The sequence below is a fragment of the Uranotaenia lowii genome, chromosome 1, assembly GCF_029784155.1.
Source record: "Uranotaenia lowii strain MFRU-FL chromosome 1, ASM2978415v1, whole genome shotgun sequence".
NCBI classification, from domain to species: domain Eukaryota; kingdom Metazoa; phylum Arthropoda; class Insecta; order Diptera; family Culicidae; genus Uranotaenia; species Uranotaenia lowii.
The window spans coordinates 102241135-102263505 of record NC_073691.1 but is presented as its reverse complement, the minus strand read 5'-3'; the positions used below and the strand labels follow the sequence as shown (position 1 = coordinate 102263505).

Below are 22371 nucleotides of genomic sequence, written 5' to 3'. Positions count from 1 at the left end.
CACACATTTTTGGCAAATATATAGAGCTGTCAAACTGATTTGTGATTTTTACACACCATGCAACTCCCAAATTTACACATTATGCGAAATAAGCGGGTAAGGAAAAACTGTGTGAAATAAAACTTATTCTTTCAGATTTTCCTTCATCAGTTTTGCACGAATCGAGAAAGAGCCGTAGGAACGGAAATTCGTAGAAATTCTAGGACCAAATCGTCGTCTTGAGTCGTATATAGTCAATTATTGGTAAGTAACCGTCACTAATAAAATCAAACCTTTTAACTATATCGAATTTCGTTTTCATTTTTTTTCAGATCCCACCCGTGTTTTCCGCTGGAAGAAATTTTTATTCCCACACCAGCTCTTGAATAGGGCCAATCCATTGCGAATGTTTTAATTGATTAAATAAAAGTGATTTCAATTGAAATAGCAACAAATTTTTAATTTCAGTTCCGAATCATCCCAGATTATTGAAACATTGCTTTATTTAACACATTTTTCTTATTAAGCTATGTACATTTCACACATTTTACCGTTTTCAACGCTTCCTGCATAATGTGTGAAACGCACACATCTCTTTTCCTTACAGGGTGTTTTACATTAATGTGCAGCAGTACCTTCACACATTTAATGTGTTGGTCTACTTATTTCCAAAATGTGTGAAATTTTACACACTAAAGTGTCAAATGATTTGTCAGTGTAATGCAAATGTGTGTGTGATATATGGAGATTTTTCCTTTTGTGTATGTGTCCGTTAGTTTCACGATAACCCGTAGATAGCGCTGCGGAACAAGCGCCAAAATCAGCCTTCAGTGGTCAGTCTGGGTATATGGTGTCTGCGCTTTTACCCTAACTTAACAAACGTTCGTTTCCAGTTTCCGCAGGGTTGCCATTCTATCATTTCCACTTATGTTCTATTTGGTTTAGACTACATTTCTGTTGGATTTACATAATTCATTTATATCTCTCATCTTATTCTCTACAGAGGGCAACTTAATTAGTGTGCAACGCATTATAAAAAAGGTCGCCATGTGCAGTGTTAGTATACGGAATCAAAATTTTGGATACAGATTTTAATACAGATTTTTGAGATTTTATACAGATTAAAAAGATTTTTTGCCTCAAAAATACAGATATAAATGTGGCAACGCTGATTCGGACGTGAAAATGAACGTGGAATTCACGCACTGCCTGGCCTCTCTGGTTTTGACATTTCGCGATTCCTGTTTTGATTCCTTATTTTCCAATTCTACACGCTGCGGAAGCAAAGCAAACATTTCGGTCCTCATTTAATTCTCATTCACACGTTTTGAGCAAAAGTACTCAGCTCAACTTTGGGATATAAAAAATTAAAAAGAAAATTAGATGTTTTCAGTATCAAATAATTAAAAATCAATCATTTTGTTTGTTAATCCAGCTGGAACAGATGAACTTAAACTTAAAAGTTAAACCACTGGCCAATGACTGGACACTCGATTTTGGTTTTTGGCGCTGCTCGAAAATGAAAGAAAATGTCGATACCAGTAAAATTTTCATGCTCGAATTGCTGCCGCGCAGTGTCGACGATAACAGGCTTCTAGCCAAAAACTGGGAGAAATTTTTTTCTATAAGTCTCATGTCAGTGTGATTAGTGAAGCCTTTTCTTTCGGAATGTTTTCCGGAGAATTTTCCTATATTATATTCTTCTGTCCCTGAATAGTGTTGTCGTTTAAGTATGTGCATTTGTTTTACAGCTTCCGGTCTTAATAACACATGAAATTTCCGGACAATTGATTCGGCACATTCGAATTCTTTAGAAGTTTCAACATTTGGACATTTGATGGGATTTTTTGTTTCAAGTAGATGCGCTTTCCCAGAATATTCAATGCAAAGTGGGTTGGTCCAGAACAAATTTGTTGAAGAAGGGTTTTGAAAACATGTTGAAAAATTTTAATAAACAAACCTCCTTTTCGATTTTTTTTACGAATTTTCAACTTTCTGTTCATTTCCAAAGAGATAAACATGAGAAACCAAAAAATGCGCTAAATTTAATTCACAAAATGGAACTTGGTTTTTTGCTATCCTTAAACTGAGTTTTGAGTAAAATTTCTTGACCGTGCAGCTACACGGAAAATTTCGCCGTACCCCATTTCTCGTTCGTAAAATTTTGTAAACAGGACGTGCGAACTGTCACCACAAAAGGGAGAATACGTCATCGTGAATCGACCCATAGAGCTGGGGGAGGAAGACTGAAATTTGCTGCATCGTTTTCTGCATCGTTTTTTTATTGTTCGGCAAAAAGCCAGCAATTGTTGAAAAGATTTATAATCGTTCAAATTTTAACATTAGATGATCAGTTTCGTGTAGTGAGTCATGTAACTCAGTTGTTTAGGTGCTAAATTTAGATTTAGCTATATTTTTAGAACAACCATTAATCAAGCCATTTTTATTTATCAGCTTCAAAACTTTGACAAAATTTGAGCGACATAATACGCCTGATCATGTAGGAATTTGCCAGAGCAAAACAAAACCTAATTAAATCATTGTTTTATGCAAAACAAGTGCTTTTCAGCATGAAAAAAGTTTTATTAAAAATTACTAAATAAGAAAGTAAAATTTTGAACCTTCGCACTGGTCGGTAGATTGATGAGAGAAATTTGACGATTGAATTTTTTTTTCCTTTTTTTATTCAGTCTTCCTCCCCCAGATATAGAGTATTTCCTGAGACAGATTGTGGTTAAAGCCCTAAAATAAAAGTGCGGCAGACTGTCATCGCGGAGTTCCAATCGAACTGTCAAAAGTCGTTCCAATCGAGCATAACCATTTTTACCATTTCAAATTCGTGGCAGGTATTGCAATCTGTGTGACTGTGACTTTCAAATTTTTAATTGAAACTAATCAAGAAAGCTGAGAAAATTCATTGGAGCAAAACGGAAAGAAGCACTTAATTTTTATTTTAACAATTGACACAACGGAGAACAACTTAAATAATATTCTCAAAACGAAAATCAACTTCACAATCTGCGGCACAGTTGCACATCAACAAGAAGTCATGCGAATGTTTTCGTTATTGGCAGTGTTGAAGGGTTACAGAAGCTTTTTCAGTGCTGCCGAATCGGTGCGAAATTCAGTCTGCCGCACTTTTACTGTAGGGCTTTAATTGTGGTAGGGTAGCTTTTTGTTTTTGTTGTTAAAAATGTAAACACCAACTGGTCGCCATTTTGATCTGTGATGATAAGCACTGTTCAATGGATTCTTTTAAAAACTTCTTTAATTAAAAGCATCAACAATCCTTCATGTCTTAACTTGTTATGAATTTACAAATCATTAAATAAAGAATTTATATGCTCCTCACCAAGGTGCGCTTGCAAAACCACTACAATTACATTGCCAATATCATATCGTTACTATCTGATCATTGAACATACGTAATGTTATTGTTATATTTACCCTACCACGATATGCCGAGAAAATGTAAACATGAGAAATCAGCTGTTCGTCTGACAAGTGGGGAAATGCCTTATTCACCACTCTTGTTCGTTTTCCGTTTTCACGTTCGCTCAGTGCGTTTACACCCGGTCTCTGTCATCAATTGTAGAACTAATTATTCACAGCGTAACAACTGTAAAAGTTAAGTTAAATTGGATTAGTGTGTAAAAGAAATTGGCGCCAAATCAGCCCGTCCCACATATTTGCATACATTTTGATAGTTCATGCCTGTATAATACAAAACAAGATGAACCCCCTATGTACAACACTGATGTTCATCTTGTTGAGCGAAAACGTGGCTGCCTTCGGCCATTTTAACAGATTCAGGCGACTGAAAATGTCGTCACTGTGCTGGCCTGAGTTTTTTTTTCGTGGCATGGATGGAACTCGTAATTGTTATAATGGTTTTATTGCTAATTTTGTGCCTAATTCGATTCTTTTCTTTTCAAAATTTCAGTATACGGTCAAGCACTTAGGAAAGAATAAGTTTCCCTTTTCCATGCATTGCATCGATTCCACGTTCCAGTTCTCCTGTTTCGGTGAGCTCCGTCGCCTTTGCCAATCCAGCATGTGCGCTGCGGCGATAGTTTCCAGCTCCAAAATCAGCCTTCAGTGGATAGTCTGGGTATCTGGTGTCTGCGACTGAAGGCTGATTTTGGCGCTTGTTCCGCAGCGCTATCTACGGGTTATCGTGAAACTAACGGCCACATACACAAACGGAAACATCTTACATAAACATAACTTATTTTGTGTGCATATTGAAACGCCCTTCACACACACATTTGCATTGTGTTATTTGTTTTTTTTTTACATCTAGCGATGAACACGGTCGTTTTTGGTTACCTACTTTTGATAGAAAAAAGAACCATTTTTGAGTTAGAGCGCATAACCAAATGTGGTTGAAAATAACACATACACAATTCACAGGAAGAACTGTGGAAATAAAAAGCTGCCTTGGCTGCAAAACAATTGCTTCATTTGTGAAGATCACTTTCATCTGCAAGATTTCGTTAACCCCCGGAACCTCCGTCAAGGGTAAATTCAAGTATCCCAAAAAAAACTGTAACGACACAAAAAAAAATCAACTGATTGTATATTGCAAATAAATAAAACAAAAGTAATAGCGATATTTACAAAATTTGAAAAGCAATGTGTAGTTTACAGAAGAAACTAATGAAAACCGCAACTATGAAATATACTATCAAGTCACCATCTACAACGAAAAATCGGTGTCAGATTTTTATTCACTTTTTTCTCGAATAAATCCTGAAACCTTCCTTTCGATGAAAATCTTGGTCACATTCGAGAAATGTCTGCTTTTCAAAATATCGAACTAATTTTGGATATTAAATGAGCCATTTTACCGCCCACTGGACGAGGCAGTTTTCGAAACAATATTTGGACTCCGAGATGATGCATATTGTAAACATTTTCCCGCAAATTTAGTACAATTTTTAACAAAGTGCGTTGGTTGAAATATGATGAATATTGACAAACAATCTCAAGCATCCGAGTCTGTTTAATGAGAACAGCTTAGCTTTTCCTGATCTGTTGTTAAGTTATTTTTCTTTTTAGTTAAATTTCGAACCATTCTGAATATCGCACGTGTAATTGGTTTTATCAATGGGCATTAAAAAATGAACGTGAATTCGTCTCATCAAAATCAAAACATTGAATGAATTCACTCACACAGCCATACGATATTTGACATTCCATGCTACGACAAGAAAATAAAAATGACCTTCGTTTGCATCAAGATTGTAATGTTCTTTTACCATTTAAAAATCGTTTTGGTGATGTTGAAAAGGAATGAATTCGATAAATAATTTTAGTTACAGCGAAATTATTGCTATTTACTGGGCAGCGGTTAAGGAACCTTATTCAAAATTATAAGTTTTTGAAGAATGGATTCATTTTGTAAACTAATTACTTTCGGACTGGAGTTTTAACAAAACTTTGAATCAATTAAATGTTTCAAGTTCAGTTGATATTTGCCCTTGTTTTACAACATTTTTTTTTTTCAAAATTAAAGATTTTCATGTTGACATTTCTCACGCACACTTGCACTCGTGTACGGATTTAGTTGGGAAAAATAGTCTAAAAAATGGTCGCTTTTCAAGTTAATTTTTCCCAAGTCCAGAATTATGCCAAAAAGGCCATCACTATTGTTTTTGACATTTCTCAGACACACTTCTAGCGTAACATTTAAAAAGGGCGAAACTGCCAAATGTAAACAAATCGAGTTAACGGTCATTCCGGATGCACGCGGATGCTCTTTACCTATTAAACGCGGTTTCGTTTTAAAATTACTTAAAACTTTAAAAAAATTGATAAAATTCAATTGGGCGAAACTTCCTGTTGATGCATTTTCGTTGGAACGTGAAGTTACGCCTATTCAAAATGGAGTGAATTTTTCTATTCGTGTAGGGCCAATAGGCGTAACTGAGTTGACCGTATGTGACAGAACGGCCTAATTAGTTTTTGCGTGTAGGACGAATGGGCGAAACTTCAAAACCAAAACAAAAACGGCCGCTGTTTGGAAAATGCTGATGGAAAAGCGAATTGCACCTGATCTTCAAATAATATTAAAAACAAAAAATTTGAATGTGTATAAAAGTATCGCTGATTTCTTTATAGAATGTAACATAGATATGTGAAAACAATTAATTTTTAAATAGTCAACACTTGGCCGGCTATGTAATAGAGGTTAAGTTAATTGTAGAATTAATAAAAAAAAAACAAAAACGGCCGATCAATTGGGCGAAACTTGCAAGCGTAACTGGAATCGAAAACAATAAAATGGTGAAACTCGAAAATCTCTGAAATTAAGCGAAAAAAGTTAAAGTTCTTGATAACCATCGAACAATAAGGGAATATAATGCACATTTTTTAATGTTGTTGAACAAAAAGTGGTCGATTTTTTAAATAGGATTTGAATAGGTGTTTCGAATTTTCAAACGCGTTTTTCTCATTTCGAGAAAACTGCTAGTTTCGCCCTTTTGAAATGTTACGCTAGACTTGTTGTGTGTGTACAAATGAGCAGGGAAAAATAACCGGACGACAGACACGGTCGTTTCTAAGATTATTTTTCCAAAAATTTATATTTTTTAGTGAAACAATCAGCATTCTAGCACAAGCCATTCCAGCGGCAAATAGAATCAGACAGCTTATCAATACATTCTTTACATTTATTATTCTGTTTTTTAGTTTTTTTTCCTGAAAATTGTCTAAACAAGTATTAATCAATGCAACGAATCGCTAAATCCGGAATCTTGGCCTAATGGTTTGAGTTTTCGCGAGTTCATTAATTATGATCGAAATGGTCAATTTCGTGGACCTTTTTAATGATGACCATGTGCCCCATCTGCCGACGAGTTGCGGGACTCATTGGCCCCCCCTACCCCTTAACCCATCCATTTGTGCTGACGATACTATAGACGATGAGCTGACTAACGAATCCATTTCTTCATGTTTCAACTGGACACCGGGACGCACCAATTATGCCAATTGGGAAGTTCTCTACTCTGGCCACCAACGACCGTCTGTCCCTGTAAAAAGACGTCCCGTTTTTCGGTCTGGTGGTCCAGGGGGAGGCTTCCAATTGCCATGTCATGGCAAGTATCTGTTTTTATCGAACTCTTCGTCTAGTCACCCATCTCTGCCTTCTAGCGATGCACCGGCTACTCGTTACAATGCTGATATCAACGTAGTGCTGCAGCGTTCAATTCACGATATCTCGGCCAGCAGTGATGTTTCATCGACAAGTAACTGGACACCGGGACGCACCAATCATGCCAATTTGGAAGTTCTCTACTCTGGCCACCAACGACCGACTGTTCCTGAATTAAGTCGTCCCGTTTCTCGGTCAGGTGGCTCAGGGGGAGACTTCCAATTGCCATGCAACGGCAAGTATTCGTCATTTTTTACCATATCGCCTAGTCACGCATCTCTGCTTTCTAGTTCCGCCCAGAGTGTGCCAGACCAATCATCTAGAATTGTTTCATCAAGCCGTTCACATTATGAAGCATGGTGTTACTACCAAAACGTCCGTGGCTTACGCACCAAAACCGAAGAATTGTATCTGGCAACGAATGATTGCAGTTATGACGTCATCATTCTGACTGAAACCGGCCTGACTGACTCCTTCGATTCGGCCCAGATTTTTGGAAATGAATACGCTGTTTTTCGCTGTGATCGTAGTCCTCGAAACAGTGTCAAAAAATGCTTTGGAGGTGTCCTGATCGCAGTAAAACAATGCCACGCCAGCAGTTTTATCCACACGGAAAATGGTAATGAGCTAGAACAAGTTTGTGTTGCTGCCACAATAAATGGAAAAAGATTCCTATTCTGTGCTGTTTATATCCCACCTGATAAGAGCTGCTGTTTATTGTAACGGATAGTCTGAGTTCTGTTCAAGCAATTCACTCAATAAAACCGGGAAAGCACTCGCCATACTTCTTCGAGAAGATACGGGATAGTTTGAGTGCTTTATCAAAACGTCGCTTTACCATCACCTTTGTTTGGGTTCCCTCTCATTGCTCGATAGAGGGTAATGAGAAGGCAGACTCTCTGGCAAAGGTGGGGGCGATGGAAGGCGACACGTATCAGCGTGAAATCGCCTTCAACGAATTTTACTTTTTAGTTCGAAGAAACTCTCTTGTCAACTGGCAACGCAAATGGGACGAGGATGAGGATGGTCGGTGGCTGCACTCGATTATCCCAAGGGTAAGCCTTAAACCATGGTTTAATAGATTGGACCTGAGTCGGGATTTTATTCGTATATTTTCCCGTCTCATGTCCAATCATTGTTCCTTAGACGCGGTACTCTATCGTTTTGATATTGCTGGCAGCAATTTGTGTAGTTGCGGCCAAGGTTACCACGACATCGAGCATATTGTTTGGTCGTGCGAGGTCCATCTTGTCGCTAGAACGAATTTCATAGACTCCCTTCGGGCCCGAGGAAAACCACCCTATGTTCCAGTGAGAGATGTGCTGGCAGTGATAGACTTGGACTACATGTTCGAAATATATCTTTTCCTTAAAGCTATTGATCTTCGTCTATAATTCTTTTTATTTTCATATTTCCCTATCTATTTTCTTTTCTTTAAAAAAAAGTGAACTAGAAGTAAGCAAACTATTGTAAAAAAAACAAAAAGAGTTTGGCTCCTTAAAGCCTAAAGGTATGAGCCGTTTCAAATAAAGAATTAACAAAAAAAAAAAAAAAAAAGAGCTGCTGTGCCCAAATTGTTGAGTCCCACGTGGCCTCTATTCGTGAATTGTGCGCAAGGGCCTCTCGTGATGAATCCGTACTGGTTTGTGGCGACTATAACCAGCCTCGTTTGATGTGGGAAAAATGCGACATCGGAGCTGAACTGTTGAACGTGACACCTCTTAGTGCTGCTGCTGCTTGCTTGATCGATGGCACAAACTCATTAAATCTTTCTCAGTTTAATGCAGTCAGGAATCACACTGGGAGAACATTGGATCTAGTTTTCGGCCCGAGTGAGGAAAAGATTGATGTTAGTAGCGCTCCTGAAGTATTAGTACCGATTGATTTGCATCACCCTCCCATTGTTTTCGATTTACCTGTTGCTTCAACCGCCAGAGAAGTTTTACCGAATCAGTCGATAGGTAGAATAAGACCTCTAAACTTTCGGAAGACAAATTTTGCGCTTCTTTCGCACTATCTGAGAGGCATTGATTGGGGTGCAGTTTTAAATGCCTCATCGATTGACAACATGACTGAAACGTTTTGTAGCTTAATCAGAAACTGGTTGAATGTGCATGTTCCAAGATTCAAGCCACCTGTATCGCCTGCTTGGAGCACACCTACACTCCGACAACTACGGCGTGAAAGAAATGTTTGTTTGCGTAGACTTCGTAAGAATCGGACAGAAGACTGTCAAGCACAGTTTAGAATAGCTAGCACAGCATATCGTCGACTCAATACCTCTCTCTACAAACTTCATGTGATGCGTTTACAATCCGGTCTGCGCAGTAATCCTCGACGTTTTTGGAAGTTTGTTAAATCAAAACGGAAATCCAACGCAATTCCTTCATCAGTGTTCTTCCATGAGACTGAGGCTAACTCCCAACATACGTGTTGCGATTTGTTTGCTGAGTATTTTCGGTCAGTTTTCTCAGACAAGACCTCCTCAGAACGCGAGTGTTTCGATGCCATTCGCCATGTTCCTATGGATGCCATAGACTTTAACACCTTTGAAGTCAATCAAGATGTCGTCGAAGTTGCTGCTAAAAAACTAGAAAGCTCCTTTGCCCCAGGACCTGATGGAATCCCTTCAGTTATTTATTGTCGATGTATCGAAGCAGTATCATCTCCTCTGGCTCGAATTTTCAACCGATCCTTCCAACAACGGAAATTTCCAGAGCTGTGGAAAACTTCGTTTATGTTTCCGATTTTTAAAACTGGCGAACGTCGTAACGTGAAACAATACCGTGGAATAACAAGCTTGTCTGCTGGATCAAAACTGTTCGAAATTGTAGTTAGTCAAGCCTTACTAGAAGCTTCTTCGCAATACATTTCATCGGAACAACATGGGTTTATGTCTGGAAGATCGGTATGTACGAACCTTTTAGAATACACGTCTTTCTGTTTGAATCAAATTGAGAATAAGAAGCAAGTTGATGCTGTTTATACCGACATTAAAGCCGCATTTGACGCGATTGATCATCGAATTCTACTTGCAAAGCTTGCCAAGCTCGGTGTCCACAACAATATGATTCCCCAGACAACCAGAAGTCGTATTTTCTTTCACAGATTACATCGTATAGAATGTTATTTATACTCATTTTCGTATATCTGCACCTACAATGTGCGGTCCATGCATATTCTTTATCGTATTTAAAAGCATTGCATGATTTTATTACGACAAGAAGTATTTATGTACATATGAACTCGACCTTTGTGGACGACAGTTCGCAAAAAATCCGTGAAACGACCAATATACGGTGATCAGCCGTGATTAAGAGATTTTGTCGTGCTATGCATAAAATAATTCGAAATAGAAAACGTATATAACTGCATTGATTCGTAATAATGTGCCTGCAATCGTATACCTTTGCAAATTAATTCGCATGTCTGATTCAATCGTAAGAGAATGCAAAAAAGTTCAATAAAATCGTTTATGATAATGGGACATCGATGATTGGAATCGTATTAAAGGAGGCTTCAAAAAGTTGGTCTATTTTAGATCATCGATGACGTGTTCTACGATTTAAAAGATTTAAGTTATAGAAATATACGATATGCTTTTGGTTTAATGCCTTTGAAGCAAATCCCCTTGAATTTATATATTCCAGATAGCGTCGAGGAACCATCATGAGCTGCTGATCGAATCGTCAGGGGATCAAGTCCAGGAGCTAACAATAAATTCATGAACGTGGAAAAAATCAGCAACAGGAAAATAATAAATGTGTACGATATAAACTTGAATTTGACAGCAAAAAAACACATTTCTTTGAAACAATCTTATTTTTATTATTTTTTGGGGATGAATAAACCAATTAGTTTAAAATCCCAAAAAAAAAATTTTTTTTTCAACTGACGGAAAATGAGAGCCCTGCACTCAAGTCGCAAAAGACGACCAAATAAGTCAAGCTTTCCATATTGTTACGAAAAATGTCGTATATTACAACCTCAATCATCTATATGATGATGTGAATTGTCATAGTATATTCCAAAAAGAATCAGAGTAGTCGTAAATGATGCGCATGACAAGTCGTGCAAATCGTAATTTAATACAATCCAAATCAAGAATATGTTTGCTAATATACCTATATGGCCTCCAAAATGATACGTATATACTGGTTTTGCTACATTATATACGATATGTTTACACGTATATTTGCACGTATATTTGCGTTGCAAATTTGAAATACCCACCAAATGGTTGTCTGGGTCATTGGCTGAAGTCATTTTTAACTGACAGGTGCATAAGGATTAAGATTGATGATAGCATCTCTTTTCCGTTTACAAACCGATCCGGCGTCCCTCAAGGCAGCAATTTGAGACCTTTGTTGTTTGCTTTGTTTTTCAACGATTTGATTGCTAGCTTAGATAATGAAACAAAAATTGCATATGCAGACGATCTTAAAATATTCGTTCCAATAGAATGCGCTGCGGATTGTGAATACCTTCAATCTTTGTTAGACAACTTTGATGAATGGTGTAGACGTAACAAACTATCTGTTAGTGTCTCAAAGTGTTCGGTCATAACTTTTCACCGGAAAAAATCACCTGTTCTACATAACCACTACATCGGCAATGAGCACATAAATAGAGTATTCGAAGTTAATGATCTTGGTGTTATCCTGGATGATCAGCTTACCTTCAACAATCAACGTACTGCGGTCATCAATAAAGCCAATAAACAACTCGGCTTTATCTTGAAAATAGCGCGAGAATTCACAGATCCGTATTGCTTGAAGTCACTGTACTGTGCACTTGTCCGATCTATTCTTGAGCACGCTTCAATCGTATGGGCCCCATACCAGCTAAGCTGGATCTTACGAATCCAACGAGTGCAAAAGCGGTTTATCAGATCCGCCTTACGTCATCTGCCGTGGAACCATCCCGAAGATCTACCTCCTTATCCTCATCGGTGCCAGCTTTTAGGACTAGATTCTCTCGAATGTCGTCGAAAAACTCAACAGGCCACATTTGTCGCTAAAATTTTGAACGGAGAAGTACAATCACCAAACCTGCTTAGGATGATCAGCTTTAGGGCTCCGTCGAGAATGTCACGAACTCATTCGCTGCTGTCGAGTCGAACTCATAGGACATCCTACGGTTACAATGAACCAATCAGCGCAATGATGCGCATATTCCAGGATGTTGAGCACTTACATCAGTTCGGAGAGCCATCAAGTCGTTTTGTTCGTCGGCTACACCACTCAAGATCGTTTCATTCTTTGTGATCGTGAAGTTATTCATTTAAACACAATTGTTCGATGAATTAATAATAATAAATAAATAAATAAATAAATGTCAATAAGTTATTTCACTCCTCAAATGTATCTATAGCTATGAGCCAAAAAACAGTTAAGATAAATTTGAATTCAAGTTTTTCAAGAAGTTGTATGTAGTTGATTTTGTTTGTCATAGTTAATTATAAATCAACCATTCAGATTAAGACAAACAATTCAGAATTCGATTAATTACACTAGTTTACAAAATTTTAAAAAAATCGTGAACTTGATAAACTGACCAACATTTTTAATGTAAAATCGGGCGCTGAATCCGAAAATGAAACTCAAAAAAATCTCAGTAGAATCGATTTTGAGTTATGCTCCAAATATGAAATTTCGAAAAAAATTAAAAAAGTTCTTGTACTTAGATTAAAATATCTCGGACGGCATAACAGTAATTTGAAATCCCTCTTTTGCATATTGAAGGTGAAAAAATTTTCTATCGATCATCTCAACGCTGTTTTTGCGTTTGACCAACAGTATTGTTGATATTAGTGACTTTATGAGAAAAAATATTATAAAAAACGCATTTTTTTAGAGAAAATTTTGTTTCAACGAAAGTTTTAGACTCAATGATAGCATTTAAAAAATCTGATTTTCTTTTGCGCTTGAATGTCAATTTAAAATAAAGATTTCAAGTGGTTATTTATCAAAATCGGTTGAAAATTGAAAAAGTTATGGCTACTTTACCATAACTGAAATTTTTGGAGTTTTTAATAATTTAACAAACCGCAGTACACTTATCATAGTATAGGAAGAATGGAACATGATAAATCTCACTCGCTCCAAGTTAAAATTATTTATTAGCTTACCAGAAGGTCACATGCGAAGTTTCAGGAAGATCTGGACATAGGGAGGGGTTGCTTAAGTCTCAAACGTGAATAAAATTTTGAGGTATTTTGCCCGAAAGGAACGAAAAATACTGGTTTTTCATCAATAACTTTTTTCATCACAAGCCGATTGTTTTTCATGGTTGATTTTCTTAAAGCCTAAGTTGAGAAAAATATTTCACCCGAAGACTGTAACTCGATTGGATTTGAAACAGAAAAGTTATTGCGGTTCAAAGGCCGCAAATTTTGTCCAACACGCAATGAGTACTTTTTACCCATTGCGTTTTATATGACAATTTTCGACCAAAATACAATCTTTGAACCGCAATAACTTTTCTGTTTCAAATCCAATCGAGTTACAGTCTTCGGGTGAAATATTTGTCTCAACTTAGGCTTTAAGAAAATCAACCATAAAAAACAATCAGCTAGTGATGAAAAAAGTTATTGATGAAAAACCAGTATTTTTCGTTCCTTTCGGGCAAAATACTTCAAAATTTTATTCACGTTTGAGACTTAAGCAACCCCTCCCTATGGTCAGATCTTCCTGAAATTTGGCATGTGACCTTCTGGTAAGCTAATAAATAATTTTGACTTGGAGCGAGTGAGATTTACCATGTTTCATTCTTCCTATACTATGATAAGTGTACTGCGGTTTGTTAAATTATTAAAAACTCCAAAAATTTCAGTTATGGTAAAGTAGTCATAACTTCTTCAATTTTCAACCGATTTTGATAAATAACCACTTGAAATCTTTATTTTAAATTGACATTCAAGCGCAAAAGAAAATCAGATTTTTTAAATGCTATCATTGAGTCTAAAACTTTCGTTGAAACAAAATTTTCTCTAAAAAAATGCGTTTTTTATAATATTTTTTCTCATAAAGTCACTAATATCAACAATACTGTTGGTCAAACGCAAAAACAGTGTTGAGATGATCGATAGAAAATTTATTCAACTTCAATATGCAAAAGAGGGATTTCAGATTACTGTTATGCCGTCCGAGATATTTTAATCTAAGTACAAGAACTTTTTTAATTTTTTCGAAATTTCATATTTGGAGCATAACTCAAAATCGGTTCTACTAAGATTTTTTTGAGTTTCATTTTCGGATTCAGCGCCCGATTTTACATTGGAAATGACCTTCAGTTTACTGAGTTCAAAAATGCTGTAAACTAGTGTTATTTATTATGAACATTATAATTTTCATACTGTCACTATGCCGGATGAATTTTGAAATCCAAACTTAATCCTAAAATTATTTGCCTCTCAACTAAGGACCGATATAACCTATCGTTTGTATTTTTTCATCTAAATCAATCAACAATCATTGTTTGAACAACATGAACATTATGATACAGAAAAAAAGAGTAAACAATTTAACATTGAAGACAAAAACCAAAATGAAAGTATTTTAGATAGAATTCCAAATACTAATAGGAGATTCAATCAAAACAGTTTTCATTTGGATTGTAAATTATCAAGTGTATTTTTTTTCTTGATGAAGCACAATGGTTTCACGATGCCCCGTCAGATGGCGTATTATTCTGGGCGATTTGTAGTTATATGGGCTCAACCGCCTCTGATCGGTCTGGGTATCTGGTGTCTGCGCTATAAATTCTCGTATGAAACTCAAACGGTTTGAAACTTTACTTTTCAGCAGTTCATCTACTGACCGCCAGGTGCTAAAGAAGAAAGCGTTAGGTAGATACATTTGCATCTAGGTATTTAACAACTTGAATGTACCTACTGGACAGGCCTCATGTTCAATATGTTCGAGTTTGGCTCTCGTTGCTTGAGTACCGGACAGAAATACAGTGAGCGAAATAAGAATAGCACCACTATGTGTTTTGCTTGTTAAAATATGAATGTTTGTAAATCACCAAAACTTTGTTCTATAAATTGTTTTGAATTGTTTAACGGATAAATCAAGCATAAGTTTACTATTTTTGGACGTTGCAATTGGCGTTGAGGACCAAAACTATGGAAAAAGGGTGCGAAATAAGAATAGAACCACTTGTGTTTTGTCAACAAAATCAAGATTATTTCTAAAAATTTACTGTGTAAAAGTGAATATTAATGCTTCTACGAATTATCTGAATAGATAACTGTATTTTAAGGAATTTTCTAGAATTTCGAAGATTTTCAAAGGTTTTAAAAGGGGGTTTCAAGATATGCTCCTTTAGCGTTTAGGAATTTGATACTTGAGCTATAATATTTTATCAAACTGCTTTATTTCTTCTTTATCACTCAGAAGTATGATGCAAATTGACGAAACATAGATTTGATGCTGATTTTGAATAAAAAAACAGACAAATTCAAAAATACTAATATTTTTAAATAGTCAAACGCTATTTCTCTAGTTTCATGTCATAGATGGCAGCACTATCTTGCAATTAAACCGAATTGATGCTCATTTTCGAATATCTGTGATTAATTCAGATGTGCTGGATGATTTTGGTGAAGAAATAAGTACTTGGTATCAGTGTTCTGAATATCACTCATTTTCAATGAATGTTTCTGATTGCACTTTGCACCTGAACGTACAGCGGTCGGGTTTCGTTATTGATTGCTACTGGACCTACCCGATCATCGATCGTTCAATTCATCGCTAAAATACAGATCACCTCGCACGATGCTTGCTGTCAAAACAGTGCAGCACCATCATCAAATTGGAATATCACCAATGCGCAATGCATATGGCGAATCTTGTTGGTCTTCGATCAGGAGTGAATGGATCAGGCAGTGAGTGAATGATACATGAAGCCGATCATTAGCGTATTTTGTTTGATTTGATATAAAGCAAATTAATAAATTTATTTGTTGTTATAACGTTTTTTAACATCACTATGATCAAAATCAAATTGCAGTTGTGTTTGTGAGGGAAAGATGTTCACTTTCGCCGTGTTTTTCAATTTTTACAAGTTCTCTTATTAAAATGTCGTACGTCACGTTAAAACTACTGAGAGTTTATGGTGTCCCGCACAACTGTTTGATTTTTCTCGTCCTGCAAAAAATAATTTTGAATTTCATATAATTCAGGCAGATACTGAGTGAGCTACATTCAGAATGGATCAGTTTGTATCTCACTCATCTCCGATATGCGATCTTTGCTGAACCGATGATTCTGAATGATGCGACTCGGTTTGCATAGCTGATAGGAGCGCTGATCGAGATTGCATACCAGCCAGGCGAAGCAGTAGCGAGAGGCGCTATCCCATTATACAATCGGAATGTTTCCAACAGGAAACGCATCCTGAGTGTTTGTTTTGATTGATTTTCGGACCATTGCTTGGTATCGTGTGACCGCCTTGGAAATTCTAAGATCACAATATCAAAAACTAAGAATTTCATCATGAACCCATAAAAGTGAATTTCTTGGACCGATAATCAGAATAATTTTGTACTTTCCGATGGAGCTTGATGAACCAGATAACTAGCAGTATTATTGGTATGATTTAAAATTGAATCGGAAGTTGAGATGAGCAGGAATTTTGGCGGTGTTATATTCTTGTGCTGGTGTTTTATTTTGCAAATCCGGAAAGATTTCTGCAGCGTGTACTCCAACAAAACTGTGTTGGAAAACTACATCGAAATGATGAATATGGGCCTAAATAAACCCGAAAAATCAATATTGAGACTTAATTTGGTATTAACGGCAAGATAGTGGCCATCTATGACTTGAAACTGGAAAAAGTGATGTTTATTGAACAAAAAATCTAAGTTTATGAATACCAACCTGTTTTTTTTCTGATTTAAAATAAACCGAAAATGTTTGATTCATCATTTCACTTCATTTTAATGAAGAAAGTAAGTAGTTTGGTAAAGAATTACAGCTCAAATATCAAATTCCTTAGTTCTAGAAGAGCGTCTCTAAAAAAACCATTTTAAAACCTTCGAAAATCTTTGTAATTCTAGAAAACTCCTTAAAATGCAGTAAACTATTCAAATAATTCGTAGAAGCATTAATATTCACTTTTACACAGCAAATTTTTAGAAATAATCTTGTTTTTGTTGAAAAAACACAAGTGGTTCTATTCTTATTTCGCACCCTTTTTCTATAGTTTTGGTCCTCAACGCCAATTGCAACGTCCAAAAAAAGTAAACTTATGCTTGATTTATCCGTTAAACAATTCAAAACAATTTATAGAAGAAAATTTTGGTGATTTTCAAACACTCATATTTGAACAAGCAAAACACATAGTGCTGCTATTCTTATTTCGCTCACTGTACAAGGATAAACAAACAATTTTGATATTCAAAAACTCAGACGAGGTAGCATTTAGTTCACAATCAATTATCGTTAATAATAAATAAGGGACAAGTGGTGACAATAAAATCGTGAATAATATCTCAATTTCAACTCTAGAACACAATGGAAGGAATTATGCCCAGCTAAGTTTTGTCCCTAAACGTCTCTTAAGAACAATCTTGCGGGATTTATCAAGTACAGTTGAAAAGTACCTAATATCGTTTTAATTACTTAAAACAAACTTTTACTACAATTCAATTTTACCGTATCACCAGCTGCAATCATCAAATCCGCAAAAATTCGAATCAATACTTCTCTTGAAGAAATATTTTTCTGCAATTTTACAAGAAGACCATCGCCATGCTCAGCTTCATCAAGAATATTATTGATGATCGTGCTAGCTGTAATGAATGGAAATAAAGAAGATCTTTCTTTCAGTTATAAAACTCACAAAATACCAATTTCCAACGTCTCAGGAACCACTTGCTCGAACCGCTTCCATGCTGGCAGCTGCAAGATGTCGGCAATTTTTGGGGGAACAGTCATCAATTTTGAACTATACAGGAAAATATTGTATACTGTTCCAGCAAACGTTTTGACTAAATTTTCGATCCTCTTAGCGGTTTCATCACTGTAAGAATTTCCTAGCATAATGCTTAGTATCACTGCAAAGGATAGATTATGGTGATGATTTGTTCAAAAAAAAAAAAAAGAACAGTCATACAGCTCAAGGAACTGCATGGAAAACAATTCGATTTAAAAATTAATTGCCAGATTCAGATTAATTAAGAATTAAGATTCAGAATTCAGATTCAGAATTCAGATTCAGAATTCAGATTCAGAATTCAGATTCAGAATTCAGATTCAGAATTCAGATTCAGAATTCAGATTCAGAATTCAGATTCAGAATTCAGATTCAGAATTCAAAATTCAGAATTCAGATTCAGAATTTAGATTCAGAATTCAGATTCAGAATTCAGATTCAGAATTCAGATTCAGAATTCAGATTCAGAATTCAGATTCAGAATTCAGATTCAGAATTCAGATTCAGAATTCAGATTCAGAATTCCGATTCAGAATTCAGATTCAGAATTCAGATTCAGAATTCAGATTCAGAATTCAGATTCAGAATTCAGATTCAGAATTCAGATTCAGAATTCAGATTCAGAATTCAGATTCAGAATTCAGATTCAGAATTCAGATTCAGAATTCAGATTCAGAATTCAGATTCAGAATTCAGATTCAGAATTCAGATTCAGAATTCCGATTCAGAATTCAGATTCAGAATTCAGATTCAGAATTCAGATTCAGAATTCAGATTCAGAATTCAGATTCAGAATTCAGATTCAGAATTCAGATTCAGAATTCAGATTCAGAATTCAGATTCAGAATTCAGATTCAGAATTCAGATTCAGAATTCAGATTCAGAATTCAGATTCAGAATTCAGATTCAGAATTCAGATTCAGAATTCAGATTCAGAATTCAGATTCAGAATTCAGATTCAGAATTCAGATTCAGAATTCAGATTCAGAATTCAGATTCAGAATTCAGATTCAGAATTCAGATTCAGAATTCAGATTCAGAATTCAGATTCAGAATTCAGATTCAGAATTCAGATTCAGAATTCAGATTCAGAATTCAGATTCAGAATTCAGATTCAGAATTCAGATTCAGAATTCAGATTCAGAATTCAGATTCAGAATTCAGATTCAGAATTCAGATTCAGAATTCAGATTCAGAATTCAGATTCAGAATTCAGATTCAGAATTCAGATTCAGAATTCAGATTCAGAATTCAGATTCAGAATTCAGATTCAGAATTCAGATTCAGAATTCAGATTCAGAATTCAGATTCAGAATTCAGATTCAGAATTCAGATTCAGAATTCAGATTCAGAATTCAGATTCAGAATTCAGATTCAGAATTCAGATTCAGAATTCAGATTCAGAATTCAGATTCAGAATTCAGATTCAGAATTCAGATTCAGAATTCAGATTCAGAATTCAGATTCAGAATTCAGATTCAGAATTCAGATTCAGAATTCAGATTCAGAATTCAGATTCAGAATTCAGATTCAGAATTCAGATTCAGAATTCAGATTCAGGATTCAGATTCAGAATTCAGATTCAGAATTCAGATTCAGAATTCAGATTCAGAATTCAGATTCAGAATTCAGATTCAGAATTCAGATTCAGAATTCAGATTCAGAATTCAGATTCAGAATTCAGATTCAGAATTCAGATTCAGAATTCAGATTCAGAATTCATATTCAGAATTCAGATTCAGAATTCAGATTCAGAATTCAGATTCAGAATTCAGATTCAGAATTCAGATTCAGAATTCAGATTCAGAATTCAGATTCAGAATTCAGATTCAGAATTCAGATTCAGAATTCAGATTCAGAATTCAGATTCAGAATTCAGATTCAGAATTCAGATTCAGAATTCAGATTCAGAATTCAGATTCAGAATTCAGATTCAGAATTCAGATTCAGAATTCAGATTCAGAATTCAGATTCAGAATTCAGATTCAGAATTCAGATTCAGAATTCAGATTCAGAATTCAGATTCAGAATTCAGATTCAGAATTCAGATTCAGAATTCAGATTCAGAATTCAGATTCAGAATTCAGATTCAGAATTCAGATTCAGAATTCAGATTCAGAATTCAGATTCAGAATTCAGATTCAGAATTCAGATTCAGAATTCAGATTCAGAATTCAGATTCAGAATTCAGATTCAGAATTCAGATTCAGAATTCAGATTCAGAATTCAGATTCAGAATTCAGATTCAGAATTCAGATTCAGAATTCAGATTCAGAATTCAGATTCAGAATTCAGATTCAGAATTCAGATTCAGAATTCAGATTCAGAATTCAGATTCAGAATTCAGATTCAGAATTCAGATTCAGAATTCAGATTCAGAATTCAGATTCAGAATTCAGATTCAGAATTCAGATTCAGAATTCAGATTCAGAATTCAGATTCAGAATTCAGATTCAGATTCAGAATTCAGATTCAGAATCCAGATTCAGAATTCAGATTCAGAATTCAGATTCAGAATTCAGAATTCAGATTCAGAATTCAGATTCAGAATTCAGATTCAGAATTCAGATTCAGAATTCAGATTCAGAATTCAGATTCAGAATTCAGATTCAGAATTCAGATTCAGAATTCAGATTCAGAATTCAGATTCAGAATTCAGATTCAGAATTCAGATTCAGAATTCAGATTCAGAATTCAGATTCAGAATTCAGATTCAGAATTCAGATTCAGAATTCAGATTCAGAATTCAGATTCAGAATTCAGATTCAGAATTCAGATTCAGAATTCAGATTCAGAATTCAGATTCAGAATTCAGATTCAGAATTCAGATTCAGAATTCAGATTCAGAATTCAGATTTAGAAATCAGATTCAGAATTCAGATTCAGAATTCAGATTCAGAATTCAGATGAAGTTCTTGAAGCGAAATGTTTCACATAAGCTTGATTCGTGAATGTGTTTGCGTTGTTTCAATTCCTTTGAATTCCGTTCTTCGATTAAAATCTCTGTAGAAACTGACACGTACCTTCTATTGACCATTTGTATAATTTTTCTTCCATGTTATCAATTCGAATCAAATGTTTTCCATCCGCGAAATCAACGTCATCCAGCATGCTGTTAATAGTGCGATCACATATCTTTTCCACAGGCCCTGCCATCCAGTTTGCATCCCGCAGTATGAGATTATTGAGAATCTGCCGATAATGAAGCCATTCCTCTCCATCCCTACAAGAATGCTTCAATTAATCAAAGCCAAAACATCACCATCCAACTTCATGAACGAGCATTTTTCAACGCTCTACATACATAAAAAATAGGCCACGCTTGCAGTTGTGTTTTTGGTTGTAATAGGTCCAAGCGTTTGGTAACGGGTGCCTGGGGAATTTGCCTTCGTAGGCAAATACGTTGCGCATCATTTCGGGATTACTGATAAACACAGCATCTATAGTACTTATCTTGATCTTGAAAATCTGTCCAAATTGCTTGTGATATTTTGTAATTGTCCGGTGGAGGCTGAAAGAAGAAAAAATACCCAAAATCAATACGAGATGACGTAGACGAACTTATTTGAAAGTATATGTCATAATATGCTTTGTATAATGCTTTGTGATTTGTCGTGGATTCAATCAATGCACTGTCAAACTTACTCTTTTGGATGACCTAAATTTAAAATATCATTGATAAATCCAATGTACGGGATATGCGATGGGCCGCGCAGTTCGGCAAACGGACGTTTTTTCTCGTTTCTTGCCACGCTGCCATGAATATTGTTTGTTCCGAAGTGCCTAACATAATGCCTCAGTCGATTTGATGCGTAACACATGTTTGACCGCTTGAATGTTTCAATTTATGAGCGGCGATTTCGAGTTGTTGCTGCTCCCTCAGGCAAAACCAGACTGATTTCGTATCATATCAGGCTCGACTTTGACCTAGAGGCTAAATGAAACAAACAGGCATATGGCTAAAATGCTTCTTTTGCCGCCTGTAAGACCGATCCTGGCAGACAACAAAAACAAAACGGATAACATTTTGTATTCATGATACTCCTTTGGATGATTTTTATGCATTTGTTATGGTTTCTATTACGCTTTTCAATGTCTTTGACGCAATTGAATCTAAGCCAGGTACAGCTGAATAATATCATTCTTATCTTATCAGCATTCAATCCACTACATCTCTCAGTCAGACTTGAATTTTACTTGCATTTTTAGGAAACGAGATATTTCAATATCAAGTTTGAGGATACCTCATCCAACAAAATAATTCACAAATGAGTAAAATTCTACAGTTGAATGAA

At 35.6% G+C, this 22371-nt stretch overlaps 1 protein-coding gene across 6 annotated transcripts in view; it reads right to left on the bottom strand.

The window, feature by feature from the left end:
- The window catches only part of LOC129751154 (cytochrome P450 315a1, mitochondrial), a 78646-nt gene that overhangs the window by 52152 nt on the left and 4123 nt on the right, over positions 1-22371 (bottom strand). For 3 of the 6 annotated variants that reach the window (XR_008738637.1, XM_055746507.1, XM_055746500.1), the window contains exons 1-5: positions 21722-21964; positions 21381-21587; positions 21100-21299; positions 17991-18197; positions 17797-17933 (exon numbers count right to left, since the gene is read on the bottom strand). Coding sequence is in view for 5 of the 6 variants with exons in the window: in XM_055746507.1 (XP_055602482.1) it covers positions 17797-17933; positions 17991-18197; positions 21100-21299; positions 21381-21587; positions 21722-21897 (927 nt within the window). In the remaining variant the exon portion in view is untranslated. Of the gene's footprint in view, positions 1-17796; positions 17934-17990; positions 18198-21099; positions 21300-21380; positions 21588-21721; positions 21965-22371 lie in introns of those variants that run through there. The other 3 variants (XM_055746529.1, XM_055746515.1, XM_055746522.1) reach the window with 1 other exon arrangement.